This window comes from Vanacampus margaritifer, chromosome 19, assembly GCF_051991255.1.
Source record: "Vanacampus margaritifer isolate UIUO_Vmar chromosome 19, RoL_Vmar_1.0, whole genome shotgun sequence".
NCBI classification, from domain to species: domain Eukaryota; kingdom Metazoa; phylum Chordata; class Actinopteri; order Syngnathiformes; family Syngnathidae; genus Vanacampus; species Vanacampus margaritifer.
Genome location: NC_135450.1, coordinates 1,138,746 through 1,157,500, shown reverse-complemented (window position 1 = coordinate 1,157,500; position 18,755 = coordinate 1,138,746). Strand labels below are relative to the sequence as shown.

Sequence of the window (18,755 nt, the reverse complement as noted above, 5' to 3'; positions counted from 1 at the left end):
TATTACAACATCATAATCAATACATAGACTACAGAGAACATCTGAAACTGTATTAAACTGAGAAAAACATGTTTACTTTAACCACATCCCAATCAACCTTCGTCCTTGGTTCTCAGTTGCGGTCGGTTCGGTCCTATGACATGGACTGGAGCTTGGAAAATAATGTGCTTTAGGTGGTACTCTGGAAAAAAGATGTTACAATGCATAATATCGAGCATATATGTATGCAGTGTGAACATTACAATTGATAACTTTGAATATATGTGTATAAATGCGTGAAACTCCTTTCTCAATTATTATTATTATTATTGTATTGTTTCTACACAGTCTTGAGGTGCCCCTATAAGTCAAACATTGAATGCCCAAACTGCTCATAGGTAACAAATAAATACATAAATGTTTACAGACAATAAATTGTAATGAAACATAAAATTGTCATCAAAATGTATTTTTGTTTCGAGCAGTTTCAAACTTTGTTTTTTGCTTTTAATATATAAGGGAACATTAGCCAAGGCAGTGAAGAAGGGCTACTGGATCTTACTAGATGAGATAAATCTAGCAGCAGCAGAGACCCTAGAGTGTTTGAGTGGACTGCTGGAGAGCAGTGCTGGATCCCTAGTTCTGATGGACCGTGGAGATTTAGGTAAGTTTTTTTTTTTTGAGGCGATACTTGACGTGGTAATTCTGCATGTTGTTCTTGTTATTCTTCTTATAATTCTTATTCTTGTTCTTAGTCATAAACTTTTTTTTATGGTTACTAATATTTGTTGAAATAAAAGACTTATTAAAAACTAACCAGCTATTCTGTGAAATGGTTAATTTCAACTCTTCCCTAATTTTTTTTGTCAATTTATGTTGAGCGATTACGATTTTATAGCACTTTTTATGAATATTATTATATATTTTTTTAAGTACAGTACCGGCCATTTTGGACAGCCACATGATCGTGACTTATCGCATGCGTAAAATACACATTGAATGTCATGGCATGAATGACAACAAAGAGACTCACGAGGAATTATTGTGTCCCAGGGTGGACATCACTGGTGGAATTACACCCTATAGCAGAGGTGGGCAATCTCGGTCCTTGAGGGCCGGAGTCCTGCAGATTTTGGAGGTTTCTCACTTATAACACAAGCTGATTCCAATCAACAGGATCGTTATCAGGGTCATGCAGAGCTTGCTGATGAGCTGATTATATATCAGCTGTGTTGGAGAAGGGCAACATGCAAAACCTGCAGGACTCCGGCCTTCGATGCCCACCTCTGCCCTACAGCAAAGAAGCACTTCCTCAAAAGTAGTAAAGCCACGAAGGACTCTCCAAATATTTGTGTCCAGCCGAAAGCTGGGATGAAACTGGCCTACTCATTCAGCTGGCCTCCCTTTAAGGGTTGGAATTGGGGGGGGGTTAGATCACCAAATGATTCCCGAGCCCGGCTCCTGCTGCTGCTCACCGCTCCCTCAGGAGATGGGTCAAATGCAGAGAAAGAATTTCGCCCCACTTGGGTGGGTGTGACAATCAGTGGTACTTGAACTTTAACTTTATAGCGAGTTGAAGTTGGGGACTGTCTGCTTGTTGCTTGTTACAGAGGCTCAAATTACCAGTCAAGTCATCATTGACATTGTTCACTCTGGAAATGTAATATGTGGACGGTCCCTAACCTGGATGGTAAATATCCAGTTTACTTTTACTGTGCCAAGGCAGCTACATGTTGTGTGTTAAGCACGCTTTAGCCCACATTAGGAGCGGCCACCCTTTACTGTCCCACCCCCACGCGGAATGACGTGAAACCTGACGTGCTGAGAATTTTATTCTGATTAGAATTGGTGCAGCACAGTAATTTCTGGACTACAAGCCGCTACTTTTTTCACTTGCATTCAACCCTGCGGCTAATACAAAGGTGCAGCTTATCCATCAGAACTCAAGGGGAAGCACTATAAACAAAGCGCAAGAGCATCAGGCAGAGCAAAACAGTGAGCCCAAATACAGTAGGAGAGACAGAATGAGAGCGAGACAATTTGCGCCCTAATTATGGAAAATAAAGTAGTGGGAACCCAGTGCGGTAACATTAAAACACCTGCAGTCGGGTGTGACTTCATGTGTGTAACAAACTTGAATATTCCCCAAATTTATCTAGCGCAGCTTATAGTCAGGTGCGCCTTGTAGTCCAGAAATGACTGTAATTGGGATAGAAGACAGCCTTTTTCTTGCCCATTATGTCAGCAAACTCCCATTCAAGTGAATGACGGCAGCTATCGTTTCGTTCACTTACAGCGTATAAGCAATGTTGTTCTTTTAGTCACAATCCACAGCTGGTGACTATTCTGTCTTCACTAGTCTTTAGGGACTAGCTGTACAGATAGCTAAAGGCTTCTTATTTAAAATAATATAAATTTGCATCATTTACTAAAATTAGCTGCAAACCGTACAAAAACCGGGATCGTTTTGAGCCGTTAGCATAATGCTAGTTTACATGGGCACTACCATGGAAATGCTATACTAACTAGCGCCTAGTAACTTATGTCACATTAGAACTTAAACTATTTAAACATCCGATTCAATAACTTAGTGCAAGTCAACACTCCTGAAAATGATATACTTAGAGACAGATATTTCTGGAGCCAAAATTAAACACTATAGGCTTCAACACTCTGTAGCCGTGTAGGAGCATTGCTTGGTGTACAATGCACTACGGTAGCTATCGAGGGTCAAAAAACATACAAAGGCGCAAACACCACTTTCTCCACTAGAGAGAAGTACAGTGACCATAGGTGTGGGTAGAAATGTAGATTGACCGGTAAATTCACTATGACAAGCCAATACAGAGTCAAGGCCTGTCATTATACTTTTTTATTTATTTATTTTTTTAGGACAATATATTTTCCCGGAAACTATCACGATTATGCTATCGTTGATGTTGTAATCATCGTGACAGGCTTATGCATCACTGGCACTGTCTATCTCTTACTTCCATTTTCGATCACTTGTGAACAAGTCTCTGAGATACTTGAGCTCTTCCATCCGGGGCATCTCTGGCAGCATCTCATTCGTGACCTACACGAATTGCACCGAATTGCACTTGATATGTTGCTGGCAGAAAAGAGCGGAGTCTGCCATTTTCTTATCATACCCTTTTCACACTCAACTGTGAACCACTCTAGTGAGAGTTAAAGATCACGGTTTGATTAAACCAACAGAACCACATCATTTGCAGAAAGCGCAAATGTCATTGTGAGGTCACCAAACCAGACAGCCTTGGCTGCACATAGAAATTTTAATAAGTGTTACACCTGAAAAAGTTACGACAACTACAGTCGCTTTTAATGGTACTACTGCTCAACATCAATATACATTACAAATAAAATTAAAGAAACATTTTCGGTGTTGTCAGGTGTAAAACATTTAGACTTGTTTTTTACACTTTGAACATGCACATTATCATGAATCAAGAATTGGCTATTAAACTGAATTTAACTTTTAGCATGGTTGTATTAATTTTACTTGCTATAAGACTATCAATGAAGTGAATATTATTACAGTTAAATTTGGAATTTAAAACATGTCAGTGTGGCCTTTTATTTAATTCTGCTTGTTTTATCGGTTTTGCTCTAGCTGCCCTCGTTAGACACCCAGACTTCAGACTATTTGCCTGCATGAACCCAGCTACTGATGTGGGTAAAAGAAACTTGCCTCTTGGTCTTAGGAACAGGTAAGATGGTGTCGAGGTATCATAAAGAAGAACAATACAAATTGTAACATTTCATCTCTACAGGTTTACAGAGTTGTATGTAGAAGAGCTGGATAATGAGGGAGACCTGCGGATCTTGGTTTCAGTCTACCTCAAAAGCCTGAATCCTCACAGGAGCGTAATCGATGGAATCATAAGGTAAAAACAAGGTTTATTTAAGAGTAAGAGTGACGTGTGTATTATGCATAGTTTGAGGAAACAAAAAAAAATCAAACTTTATTTATAGCCAAAAGTTTTTTGTGTTTTTAAAAGTTCTATATTGGTTAGATTTGGTAGATAATGATCCCAAAGGAAAACATTGTATGTTGTAGATGCAGAGCCACTTTATCGACAAGTCCATTCACCACTAACTTAATATTTTAGGGGTGCAAGCAGAACATTTAAAAGTAAACATTCAAATGTTCTCGCATTTTCACTGTATTACTGATAAATACTTTAACAAATTCAGAACCTGCAATGTTTTAAATTCACAATATATTGCGCAAGTTTTGACAATTAGTTACTAAAAATGTAAAGTTAATGTTTTGACCAAGAGTGTTGGTATTATTAGCAAATTTTGTGTTTCCCACATGTGGATCTCAACTGGAATTTGAACTCGCACAGGCAATTACCCGAAAACAGAATTTTCAGTTGTTTTACCGCAAGCAGTTTCTCACAAAAGGAGTCAAACTTATCATTTGTCACCGTTGGCACACTCGGTTTATTGGGGAGAAAGTACAGTAAGCAATGATAGTCTTCTTCGCCATCGTTACAAGATCTGCCTCCCACACACAAAACAATTACAGTGGTCATTCGATGTTTGTTTATCAATTTAATGTGTTTATGTGAAGTTGTTAATTGGTTTCACAGGCTGCTATTTTGGTAGATATGGTATATGTTGTTATAATTAGGAATTAAAAATGTTAAAGCACAATTATAATCTTATAAATCATTTAATTTCCACCGACTGTCAATCTTTGCATACAGTGCCCTCTATAATTGCATAATTAACACCCCTGTTACAAAAGCCTTAAAATAAATTAAACTTTTATGAAACAAGCATATTCTCATACTAAAAATTGTAGAAATGGTTTATCAGACACAACATCAAGCTCCTCCCATGTGTTTTTACATTTTTATTATGTATTTATATTAATTTAGGCAAATGTCCCTCATCCATCCTTCGGAAATTAGAATGTGGCTATCATAGGGACTACTGTTGGTGTTGTTGCCATTTGCACTTTTGAAAAATACTCGCTAGACAGTTTGGTAGTCTGTAAGGATCAAGAACAACAACTTGCGAGTCACTTGTACTGCCAATACTTGTACTGTGTAAATCAAAATTGAAGCACCACTCAGAGACTGTAGATGGGCCTGATGTGGTTCGTGCTTTGCTGCGATCTGAGTAGAATAGAAGATGCATTCTGCTTTCAGTGTGATGCAAGCTGGGGCTACTGTGGGTTGTTTAGCCTGTGGAATATTTGAACTCATTCACTCCCAGCTGTTTTACTGGATTTTGGATGATTTTGCAAGGCCCACAGAATATTGTTCTATTGCTATAAAAACATGGAACATACCAAAAGAAAGATTAAAGTGTCTTCTTTAATTGGGAAAAAAAGTATATTTGTATCTGTTTTCGTTTTACAGCAATTAGCATTAGAATATATATAGCTAAGTTTCATCATTATTCACAAACACTGGGGAAGAGCTTGTTGCAACATGGCCCTGGCTGATCTTTTATACTCTGCTGTCACCTGCTGGCTGTTTTTTGTAATAACTACCATTGCTTTAAGTAACCTATTCAGGTCAGAAGGTGCATCAAAACCTTCTGTATGCTCTAGCATAAAACAACATTAAAAAAAGTTACAGTATAAATTTGTTTTTTGGACAAGATATTAAAAAAATGCATTTATACGTTTTTGGTTTTGAATGTGTTAATATAATTTGTCAATACAAAATTGAATATTTGACAACATAACCTTATGCCTTGGTCAGCCTACAAAACTAAAACAATTCAAATTGGGATAAATATTGAAGCAGTATACAAAATGATGTACTCAAACAGACAAACACAATACAGTATACGCCTAATATGTCAGTTTTTGATAAAATAATAGAATAGCTAGATGTGTGGAGGTTTGCCCTGGAAAGGAGGGGAATGAAGGCTAGCCGTAGCAAGACGGAGTATGTGTGTGAATGGGAAGGACCCAAGTGCAAGAGTGAGGTTACAGAGAGAATTCTGAGACCAAGAAGGTGGAGGAGTTTAAGTATTTATGGTCAACAGTCCAGAGCAATGGAGTGTGGAAAAGAAGTGAAGAAACTTATGCAGCCTGGCTGGAAAGGGGGGAGAAACGTGTCAGGTGTGATGTGTGAAAGAAGAGCTTCAGCTAAAATGAAAGGAAATGTTTATAAAACTGTGGTGAGACCAGCGATGTTGTTTGGTCTGGAGACAGTGCCACTGAGGAAAAGACAGGAGCAGAGCAGTAGGTGGCAGAGATGAAGATGCTGAGGTTCTCTTTGGAGAGTGACCAGGATGGATAGAATCAGGAATGAGTACATCAGAGGGACATGTTAGAGGCTTTGGAGATAACGTCAGAGAGACCAGACTGAGATGGTTTGGTCATGTCCACAGGAGCTAGTGAGTATATTGGAAGAAGGATGCTGAGTTTCCAAATGCCAGGCAGGAGGTCTAGAAGAAGACCAAAGAGGAGGTTAATGAATGTAGTTAAAGAGGATATGAAGGTAGTTGGTGTTAGAGCAGAGGACTGGGTTAGACAGGGGCAACCAGTGCAGACGCGGTGCTCTTGGCATCACATCATGCGATCGGGTGGGGTCTTGTCGGTTTTAGACTTGTAGTGTGACTAAATGTCCGGTCCACGATACCCAGAGATTTTATCGGGTAATCTGACAAGCGTGACTGTTGTGAAAGACAAAAAAAAGTCATGTAGTCTGAGCTAGGCATTAATCTGATAACAGTAAAACATTGATTTTTACCGCACTTGTAGCTTGTGCTATGTGTGAAATGCAAACTATTAAATAATAAAAGTCGATTTTAATCAGACCTTTTTTATTTTGCTAAATATAACCATATGTTCATTATATTCATGCACTTCTAAATGTATGTATAGCTTTTACCTGGCAGTAAGACAGGAGGCCACTTCACACCTTGTGGATGGGACAGGTCGAAGACCCCACTATAGCCTGCGCACACTATGTAGGGCGCTAAAGTATGTGGCAGCAAACCCATGCAGTGTACAGCGCTCACTTTATGAGGTAAGAAGTCAGAGAGAACATTAATTCACCAATGCAATTCAAACACTAGTTAATTGTTCACTTTGTGTTGCAGGATGTCTATGCTTTTACTTACTTTTGTGTTAAGCAGCTCTACCACTACAATGTACTTGGCGATAATAGTCCACTTCATGTTTGCAGGGTTTTTGCCTCAGCTTTTTAACTCAGCTAGACAGGATGTCCCATCCTGTGGTCCAGAAACTGGTTTGTCAGCACATTCTGAAAGGAAAGACCAAGTGTCTTAAACAAGTAAGAATTCTGAGAGTTGTTCTGCACCTTCATTGTAATAATTTTTATTTTAGTTATTTTTTATTTCATTTTGTTTGTTTTTTTTAATTTAGTTTTAATTAGTTTTCAGTGTGGTTCTGTTATTTTTTATTAGTTTTTGTTATTTATAAAAATGCTTAGTTTTAGTTAGTATTAGTTTTCCTTAAAAAAAAATTGTGTATTACTTGTGCGCAATATTTAATAAACACCATGGTAAAATTAAAAAAAGTAACACATTTCCTACCTAGCGTTGCATTTCGGCTGAGTTAAATGAAAAAGCAGGCAAGCCGATTGATTGTTGATCTTAAGATAGCCGGTATTGTAAGGCTGCTCCTAGATGACGTCACTTCTGTGACACACTTTCAAACATCCTTATTCCGGTTAATATCGAAATAAATATACTTAAAATCACATTTAAAATTATCCCCAAAGGCATGCATTAAATTAATAATGTTACCAAATACTAAAGCGAAAGGTATTTTCGCTGTAATTATAGTTAGTTTTGTAAACCAAAAATGTAGTTTCAGTTTTTTTTAAAGCATTTTCGTTTTTATTCTATTTCGTTAATGAAATAGTTTTTTTTTGAATTTTAGTTTGTTTTTTCATTAGTTTTTTGTTAAGTAAAATAACACTGACTTAAATTGATTCATGTTTTTATTATATTTACTTTTTATACACACTTATTCACTATTTTTATTTCTTTCAGCCCATTCTGACTCCCTTAGGCAAACCATGTGTGGCGATTGAAGGCTACTGGGTGTCTCAGGGAGACTTGGAGCCAACGCAGGATCCCAGCTACATTCTCACACCCTCAGTCAAACTCAACCTACGGGACCTTGCTAGAGTGGTATCTGCAGGGTAGGCACAGTGCATCTGTAACAGTGCTTCACTTTTTCCAGGAGACAAGCAGCGAAGAAAAACTCATTCAGTGTCATTTCATCAAATCCCTCTAATCTGGCTATGTCCTATAAAAATTCTAGTAAAAAGACACATTTGTTAACTAATATGCAAAATCCAAATTATTAGGTCTTTATCATCAATTAATTTCTCATGAAAAATCATTGAATATGTAGAGTAGTTTAGACTGTTTTTGTAATCATACTCTGAAAAGCCATATTTAAACAGCAGTATCTGGAAAACTATTTCACCTGTAGCATTCAAAACGCTGTGTTCAAAATGTTTGAAGTTTAAATGAGTGGAGATTTGTCAAAGAGGTTCCTTGTAAACAGGTATTTAAACTTCAAACATCTGGAACAAAACCGAAAAAACAATAATCGGTCATCTGAGCTTTTTCGATGTATATGGTCATTGAACGCACCTAGAGTCCACTGCAGAATGTGAGTGAGTGCTTGCTTTTCTTTTGTTTCTCTGTGGTAAATACTTTGTTTTGGGTTACAAAACCTTGTTTCTAAAACTGAAAACCACGTATGTTATTGTTGGCTACATAGAGTAGCAGTTGCGGTCCACACGCTGTTTATGTGGAAAAAGGCCCTTTTTGTGTGTGTGCCCAAATTCAAAAACTTAATAAATGTCAAATAAAAAAAGACACTTTAAAACATTCTTCTCCAACCGGTAACTTACGAGCGACCGTAGTTTCGAGTAACTCGCAGACAGATTTTGAATCTGAAAATTTTCGTTGCTGATTGTAAACAACATTCAAAACTGACGCTCGCGAAGCAGCCAACCAGAAACGTGCGTGAAAACAGCCCACCAATCAGGACCGGGCATTCGCGCAGTCGAATTTCTATATGCAGAAAAGACACAGGACTCAAACTCCTAACAAATCTGCGCAAACAGTCTACCAATCTGGAGCAGGCGTTTGCACAGTGAAATTTGCGTATGCTAATGATAGTAGCTTGACTTAGTGGCTTGAGGAAGCAGCCAACCAGGAAGGAGCATGAAATCGGCCTACCAAACAGGAGCGGTTGTTTGCAAAGCAAATTTTCATATGCCACAGATAGTAGCTTGCGTCCTTGTTCTGGCCTTTAATAGGCAATGGTTGAGGTGTTGCGCATGCATATCCAGCATCATTTTGGCATATTTTTTTATATCAACTGTTGATTTGTTGTGTTTGAAGTAAAGGCACCAATTTGGCTATAAAATAAATGTGAAATATGAGTGAGTAGCTTGCTGTTTTTTCCCTTTTCTAAAAGTAGCTCGTGATGGGGAAAAAAGGGCTACTTGACTCATTTTCAACAGTAAGAAGATATTTTGTCTGTAATTAATGTGATAACTTAATATAATTTTTCATGAACAATTAATTTCTTTAAAAACTGATTTTGCCACTTGCTGTCGACTGAAGTTGACATCACCTGTGCTGAGGAAACAGGTCACGACGAATCATGGCTCGGTTTGCTGACCAAACCCAGAAAACAGGTGAGTCGTGATTGGTCGTTACCTATTTCTTCAGCACAGGTGATGTCATGTTCAGACGACAGCTAGAGGAAAAATGTATTTTTCAATGTTTTACCGTATTTTCACAACCATAAGGCACAATTAAAAAGCCTTAAATTTTCTCAAAAGTCGACAGTGCGCCTAATAATAAGGTACACCTTGTGTGTGCACAGAGTTCCAAAATCAAATGTTGTCGTGCAACTTCGGTAAGCGCTCTGCTTAACTGTGTGGGCGGCTGGGAGCAATTCCCGCCACATTTCTTATATACAGGAAAGGCAGACGGACCTGGATGAGGTTGGACGAGTAGAAATGATGAGAGCACGAAAGACAACTGAAAGAAGACAGCATTCAGACGCTCAGTAGTGCCGGTGTTGTGCCAAAGTACTTATCCCTGTAAAATAATTTTGTCCCCTGCCGCGGTTACAACGCATGATTTTCAATAAATACATGTTAGCTTTTATAGTATATATAATGCCCTCCCTGTGCAGATGGAGTACAGTCCCTCAAAAAGATCCCAAATGATGCTGGTTTTAAGCCGTTTATTACACTCCAGTTGAGGTTAACTGGAAAACTAAACACACAAAACAAAGATAATTACACACAGTGTATGTACACTTAAATGCAAACACACTTTGTTTTGCTTGTTTCCCGAATGTAGCTAGCTCAAGGATAATGCACAATGGAAAGCGCCATTGACTCACTAATGCAAATTAGCGCGCTACTTGTGGCACTTTTATCACTCAAAAACGACTATTCATTAAAAAAAAAAAAATACAATACAAAAACGCTTAACATTACTCTCAGGCATATAATAATAATAATGCATCAGATTTGTATAGCGCTTTTCTAGACACTCAAAGACGCTTTGTAATGGACTGGATACATTATTCATGCACTCACACATTCACACTGTGGTGGTGGTTAGCTACTTAAGTACTGTAGCCACAGCTGCCCTGGGGCAGGCTGCCATTGTGCGCCGACGGCCCTCCGACCACCACCAAACATTCACACCTTCCATACACCAGAACCAACTTTTATTGGCATAAATTGATCATAACATTTTTCTTCTACTTTAATGTGGTTGGTAACTACATGAGTGTGTCTGAACGCGCTGAACCACACTGCCCTCAACAAGAACAGCGTTCCTAATAACGGCACACACACAAACAGAGGCAGCACAGTATAAGATAAATTAATTAAATCGATTGGGGACATTTTAGATCTATTCTGAATGAACCATAAAGATACTTTAGCTACAGCTACGATGCAATATGATACAAATATAACTCATCATGATGCTGTATAATTCAGCACAATTTGATCTAAACACTGAATGTGCAAAAAAAAAAGAGCTAAAAGATTGTGTTCATTTTCCTCCCTTCACAACTTTTGAGAAATTATTCCTTACTGATTGGAAACAAATAGTGTTGTGTAATGTTGTGAATGAAATATTATGCGTTCTAACATTACAGTACTTCATACTGAACTGGCAAAAAAAATTGTTTACTTATGTTTCATCCATCACAGAACTTATCCGGTGCTGATCCAGGGGGAAACATCTGTGGGGAAGACAAGTCTAATCCACTGGCTGGCTACAGCGACTGGTAACCATTGTGTTAGAATCAACAACCACGAGCACACAGACATCCAGGAGTATATAGGATGCTACGCCTCAGATGACAAAGGCAAACTAGTGTTCACAGAGGGTAAGAGCTGTTTTACGATATTTTGTGTTGATGGAAAGTCGCTCTTTGGACTTACTTAAAGAGATAACTGCTGATATTATTTACTCTTTTTTTCAGACCTACTACTGGTATCTCACTCATTGTCCTAACTTGTTAAAAAGTAACCACAATAACCAATCTTTTCTGTTTTCCGTCTGTGACTACTTGATCAACTTTGTTTCAAAAGCTCAATAGGGTAGCGGACGCAAAATGTGAGTTATTTGCAACTCAGCAGCAAATTAAAACCGCTAACTCATTCACTCCCAGCCGTTTTCACTGGAGCAACCTCCTTCGCTGTTTTACTGGATTTTGACTGATTTTGCAAGGCCCACAGAATATTGTTCTATTGCTATAAAAACATGGAACCTACACCAAAAGAAAGATTAGAGTCTCTTCTTTCATCAGGAAAAACGCATATTTGTGTCGGTTTCTGTTATGCAGCAATTATTATCAGAATATAGCAAAGTTTTCGTCAATATTCACATTCCTGGCAAAAACAATGAGAGAGAGCTTTTTGTAAAAGCATACATTTCAAGCATTACTTTGACTTAAACACTACTTTTGTTTTGCTACTGTGCACACGTGCACTTGCAGATGTTAATTGAAGGTAATTAACTTCGAAGCGTCTGCTCGTTTACGCAATTCGGGAAGAGCTAATTTAGGTGACAGACAGTATTACCATTATTGGGGGGGGGGGCTTTTGTTCTTATTTTAACTACCCCTACTTCGCAGAAATTCACCTATCGCAGGGGGGCGTGGAACGTATCACCCGCGGAAAATGAGGCAACACTTGGATCTTTTGCAGGCATTCTCATCGATGCCATGAGGAAAGGTTACTGGATCATCCTTGATGAATTGAACCTGGCCCCCACTGATGTTCTTGAGGCCCTCAACAGACTGCTAGATGACAACAGGGAGATTTTCGTGGTGGAGACACAGGAAGTCATTAAGGCTCACCCAAGATTCATGCTGTTTGCTACCCAGAACCCCCCTGGTCTCTATGGGGGTAGAAAGGTATTCCCTTCAAGACAATACTCAAAATCATGGACAAAATCATTGTGCTTCTGACAGATAATGCAACACTTCTCCCAGAAAATTGTAGTAATTACTTATTCTTTGGTACTCACATTATTTATTTTGTTTGCATTAGCACAACACAAAAAAGCAGACAAAAAATGGAAAAAGAATGAATTCTCTCAGTGTGGGATTTTGAATCCACATCAGCACACATACCACATAATAAACAAAATTTTGCCAGTCCATCATTCGTTAGCAGCCAGGCCTTTATTCCGTCATCAGTCGGTCATTATTTCAAGCCAACCAAATCTGTCATAGTCAGTCCGTCACTCTGTCATCGTTATGGTAACTGAGCTTCCGTCACCACTAAATTACAGTTTGACACTGCTATTTTAGGACCGTCAGCCAGTCCGTCAGTCCGTCGTCATTATTTCAACCACGCCTTCGTCATCACTAAATTACAGTTCATCCCCGCGTCGAGAACATACTACCTACTATATCGCATGCATTGGCAGCACAAGCAGATCAGAGAAACGGACACACATTAGTTAAAAAAGTTTAAAAAGTTACCATATTTTCATGACCATAAGGCGCACCATATTAAAAGGCGCAGTTACGTGTGCTATTTCTGTATTTAACACACACATAAGGCGTACTGTATTACTGGGCGCAGACATGGTAAAACTTTTGCTATCTTAAAACCTATGGTAGCATGTTTTCATGCTAACACATGCTCTAGTAAGCATACTAGCATATGTTTTGCATGGTAGCGTATGTTTTTAAGAAGGCAGTGGGAGCAAAACAGGGTACTTTATTGAAATATTTAACAATGTACTCACATTACTTTTGAACAATCCTCATCCACAAATCCCTCAAAAGTGCTCATCTTCTCTAACCAAAATGAACACCTGGATAAGTTCTCCATCAAACACGGCAGGTTCACTCTCGTGCGATGTTTTGCCAAAGTATACCCGTAATAAATTGTTTACAAGGAACCTTTTCGAAGAATCTCCACTTCCTCCTAGTAAAAAGCTATAAGATCCCGCAGCAGGGGATACAATTTATGACGGTGAGTTTTGGCACAACACCGGCGTGTCTTGAACGTCCGCATGCCATATTTTTTCAGTTGAGTCTTTCACGTTCTCATAATTCCTGCCTATCTTCACCCAGGTCCGCATTTCCTGTATATAAGCAATGTATCAAGCACTTACTGTAGTCGCACAACATTATTTATCTATTTTGGAACTCGGTGCACACAAAAGGCGCACCTTATTATTAGACGCGCCATCGGTTTTTGAGAAAATTTAAGACTTTTAAGTGTGCCTTATGGTCGTGATAATATAGTAAGTAAAAAAAAAAAAAAGAGACTGACACACGGAATGGTGAGGGGAGAAATAAAGTTAATATGGGACAATGTTATTGCGGTCTCATGTGTAAAAAAACATCAGAACAGAGCACTTTTTGTTGAAGCCAATCCATAATTAAAGTGATATTAAGAAAAAATGGAGAGTATGTCTCCCCGTTGGCTTGATAATGCTTAAGGATCCCCAGAAACTTTTTGATGAAATGGATGGACTGATTAGGAACTGATTTTTAAAAATGTTTCACTCTACCTACAGGTACTCTCCAGAGCATTCAGGAACCGCTTTGTGGAGCTGCACTTTGATGAGTTGCCGAGCACAGAGCTGGAGACCATTCTCCATCAGAGGAGCAGTATGCCCCCATCATACTGTACCAAACTAGTCAAAGTCATGACAGATTTACAGGTATGTCTGTTTTTGGGGTGGATTAAAATTTGAATAATAATAATAATGATATTGATAATTATAATAATAATAAGTGTGTAACGGTTTATGTATTTGTCTCGAACCGTCTCGTTTTGGACGTTACGGTTCGGTGCATACATTCAGACAACGAATACGCAACTTCATTGCAGTATCCCCACTCCAAAACCAGGTGGCAGTAATGTACTTATCTATTTGCCAACCGACAGTAAAACAAACCATGAAGAAACAACCCATTTGCGTCATAGCGATCGATGACAACAAAATGGGCACGTTTGTTTACATGTCAGTAACATTCATTCGCGCTACTTCTTGCCTCTACTGTCAAGAGTCGGCACTCACAAGTAGGGATGTAACGATATCCAAACATCACGATATGAAGCTCACAATATGATAATTTTTACAATATTGTGGGGAGGTTGGCGGCATTAAAAGGTTACAATATTGTAAAAAAAAAGGAAGAAAAAAAGCTCATACTAAAAAAAAAAAAAAAGCACAATATTGGGCTTTTGTACATAACAGCAATGCATATAAACAACCAACACTCTAATAACACTTAGTATTGAGGCACACATTGAGTTCCTCCACATATTGACTCGCTTCACAAGCATATTACGTTCCCCTTCATCTGACGATTAGCTTGGATTTTAAACATAGAAGGGCCAGAACATGCCTTAAGAAAAGGACGACGAGCTAGCGCTAATGCTAACCATAGTAGGGCTAAAATCTCTATTTCATTGCTTTTGCATGAATGGATGGATGTGGCGACCGGCATGAGATAGCCGTTTTGAGCGAGAACACTGTAACGAGGCTCTAAAGATCCATTCCGCTGCTTAAGCTAAGTAGAAGAAAATTTAACAGTAGAAGAAGAGTGTCTTTCGAGTGAAGGCAAAACAAGCTCAAGGGAAACAAACTAAGGTTGCATTTTGTTTCCCGACCTATGTAAAATAAACACTTAATGGAAGGTCAGATAAAGACAGCAACACTGCCTTCCCATGGACGGAGGAGGAACAGGCTTTAGAGACACGTGAATATGTGTGTGTCTCGAAACAGCATGATGTTTGTCTCAAAAATAAATGCACGTGCGCGCCGATCCACAAACGTTCATTCGACAACTCTCAAGCATAAGTCATGGAAAATGCACACACAATCTGGATCTGAAAATTACGTGAAAATGAAGAAAATGTTTGTGGATCTCAATAACACGTGAAAATCACAAAAATAATTGTGCATCTGAAAAACACGTGAAAATCACGGATGTATTTATGGATCTCCAAAACACGTGTAAATCACGAATTTATTTGTGTGAATAATTTTGAGACAAATTTCTCGCCATACAGGAGATCACAGCGTGAGGAGTTGTCTGTGTGCGCACGTGGGTGCATGCCTGCGGCTCTTACTGTCACCAACTACACTACTAAATAAACTAAATGGAACAAAGAAAACGGAAACGTAATATAATTAAGATATTTGCACGTTTGGATTAAAATTTAAATGTCCATTCTTTTACGCCCGATAGCGGATCAGCTGAAAATCACGTGATCGGATCTGATTTCCGATCACGTTATCAGGACATCCCTACCTTAAATTCCAAGTAAAGTCAAGTCGCCACGATTGCTTACGAGAGCCAACCTCAAAATAGAAGCCTTATAGTCCTACTTGTTATGCTTTTATTTTGAAGCTGGTTCTAACGCTGCGTAGCCTATCAACAGTTGTTACAGTGACGGCTTGACTAATGGCTCTGGTGCAAATGACTACATTCACCGTGAGATGGTGGCCAAGCGCCTCATAGGTGAGCTGATGGCGAGACTGTTATGTCATGGTACCGACAGTCTGTCAAAATGTGTGCTCACGCAAAAGCTTTGTTTTTGGTGTGAAAAATGATTTGGTACTGGACCGCTGTCCTAGAGAAGTGTAGTAAGCTAGCTATCTGTTTATAGGGTCCCATGTCAGAGGTGAGCAATTAATTTTTCGAACGGGCCACACATCTCAGTTGTGTTAAATATGGGTTTAATGTATTTTATAAATCAGTAAATTTGATTATTTTAATAAGCTGACATTGTTTACCCCTGGTATGCTGTGTTGAAGGCGCCACTCCTCCCTGCCACCCTTATCCCTAAGAAACTATGGAGTGTTCGCCCCAAACACTTCACACTAAAGGAAGATACAAGCTGATTCACAGTTAAAAAGTCAGGGCTCTTTGTAGGGTTGTAACGATGCATCGAAAATCGATTTAATATCAATGTAAACTGCTTAAAATATGCATCGATGTAAAAAATAAAAGCATCGATGCACAACGCCATGTTAACCGTTATGCCTTGCGCAGTTTTTCATCCTTTCTGGGGACAGACACGCTTTGCGGATATCTGGTATTTTTTGGCGGGTCTTTGTAGACGCCATTAAAAACTTGGTTAGATATTTGTAAGTAATCAATTTAATGTTTTAAGTAGGGATAGGCGAGTAGCAATACCAGGTATCAATATAGGGCCGATACCGGTACTTCGGATGGATATCGATACTGGTATCAGCCATTTTTCAGTCAGGAACTGCCAAAATACAGTTTTTGAGTTCATTCAGCCAGTGACTCTGTGAAGGTGACTTTTCAGATTTCCAATTGACAAGTACAAGCAACAACAGGTATTTTTTATGAAAGGTCACATTAAGCAAGTTAACGTCACCCAACAACCAAATCCTAGGATCATCAGGTATGTCAAAATCAATGAGCTTTGACACTGTGTACACAATATAAGACCAGTAATCTCTCAAATATGAACATTCCCATAACACATGTAACAGGTCACCTTCTACCACCTTACATCTCTGACACATTGCTGAAATATTCCCATTAATTTAATGGAGACTCAAAGGTGTAAAATATGTCCTATGGACAATATTAAATTGCATTAACCTGTGTTTTGTGGAAATTAAAACTGTCTGAGATTGACTTATCAAATTTTGCCATCTTGTATCCTCTTAAACGCATTCCAAAATCCGTCTCTCACTTGCGTTTAGACAACAGCTTGTTATAAATAAGCAGATTACAAATCAATATACTATATACAGAGTAAGTAAGTAAGTTACTTTCATGCTAAACAGATGATCTTCCAAAGGTGATAGATTTGGAATAGAGGGATACAGTGTTGAGTTCTTTCGAATCCAATCCCTAATTTGCAAATATTTGAAAAGTTCGTGAGTTTGCAGTTTGAATTTGTCAGAAAGTTGTCGAAAACCAGAGAAAACATTACTGCAGTACAGGTCTCCCACAGTCTTGATGCCATTAGTCATCCATATCTTTAGTGTGCCATCCACAATGAGTCGAGGAATGTTAGGGTTAAGCCCCAAGGGTGTCTTTCTCATTAGGGAGGTGTCTATGCCAAGCAGTTTATGTGCCTCCAGCCATGCCTCGAACGTACACAATATGATAGGGTTCTTAGTAAAGGAGAGGTTTTTCTTTGAGCCCAAAAACAGTAGTGCCTAAGGGGAGTACAACCCAATGCCACCTCAATATCCAGCCATCTAGAATCATTATCCCCAGGGTGCAGCCATATCCACAAAGGACGGAACTGTGAAGCCAAATAATAATATCTAAAGTTCGGTAAGTTGAGGCGTCCCGTGACGTTAAGGGGCTTGAAGAGTACTCATTTTGACACGAGGAGTTTTATTGCACCACAAAAAAGAATTATTACCTTGTTAAGCTCGCTGGAAAAACCTCTTAGGTACTGTCAGTGGAATGCAATGAAACAAATACATAAATGTAGGCAACATATTCATCTTGACAACCTTCACTCTGTCTATTAAGGACAAAGGCAAGTCCATCCAGCGCCATGTCTGTTCTTATATTCACTCCTAAGTATTTAAACACATTTGGACACATTTTCAGTGGATGTACAAGTGATCTAACATCAATGTCATGTGTGTTAAAAGGAAGAACTTCACTCTTACTCATATTTATCTTGTAACTGGAAGCGTCACTATACTCTTGTAAGCACTGGAGAAGTGGAGGGACTGAATTGGCCAAGTTAGTCACATATATCAAAACATTGTGACAGTATAAAGACATTTTATTTTATTTTATTAATGGCTCTATAGCAATTGAAAATAACAAAGGTGAGACGCAACAACCTTTTCTAAAGCCTCTAGAAATTAAGAACGTGTCTTTTTTTTTTTCTGGAGAGCTCAGTATTGTTCATTCGGTAATTTTACCGATTTGACATGTCATCATCATTGCTTTCTTTTTTTTTTTTTTTTTTTTTTTATTTTAATTTAATTTAATTTTTTAATTAATTTTTATTTTGTATGTGCATGTGCGTGTGAGTGTGTATTCATTAGTTCACCTAAAACCTATTTAAAAATCCCATACCGTTCACCTAAACTGAACACTTCAGAATCCAGCCAGAGTCGTGAGGCCGTTAAGAGACCCGAGGAAGGACCAAAGAAAGGAAAGTGAAATCCAGCACCGACCAGACACCACCCACCGGGCCACCAACCAGAGTCCTTCACAAACCCCAGAAACATCTAAATTCCAACAAATCAGGGAGACCTCAAGAGAC

At 38.6% G+C, this 18,755-nt stretch overlaps 1 protein-coding gene across 4 annotated transcripts in view; it reads left to right on the top strand.

The window, feature by feature from the left end:
• The window catches only part of mdn1 (midasin AAA ATPase 1), a 260,821-nt gene that overhangs the window by 68,527 nt on the left and 173,539 nt on the right, over window positions 1-18,755 (top strand). For all 4 annotated transcript variants that reach the window (XR_013289379.1, XM_077552191.1, XM_077552190.1 and 1 more), the window contains exons 18-26: window positions 499-643; window positions 3,614-3,710; window positions 3,774-3,887; window positions 6,857-7,001; window positions 7,161-7,268; window positions 7,993-8,144; window positions 11,208-11,386; window positions 12,210-12,418; window positions 14,041-14,187. Coding sequence is in view for 3 of the 4 variants with exons in the window: in XM_077552191.1 (XP_077408317.1) it covers window positions 499-643; window positions 3,614-3,710; window positions 3,774-3,887; window positions 6,857-7,001; window positions 7,161-7,268; window positions 7,993-8,144; window positions 11,208-11,386; window positions 12,210-12,418; window positions 14,041-14,187 (1,296 nt within the window). In the remaining variant the exon portion in view is untranslated. The remainder of the gene's footprint in view (window positions 1-498; window positions 644-3,613; window positions 3,711-3,773; window positions 3,888-6,856; window positions 7,002-7,160; window positions 7,269-7,992; window positions 8,145-11,207; window positions 11,387-12,209; window positions 12,419-14,040; window positions 14,188-18,755) is intronic.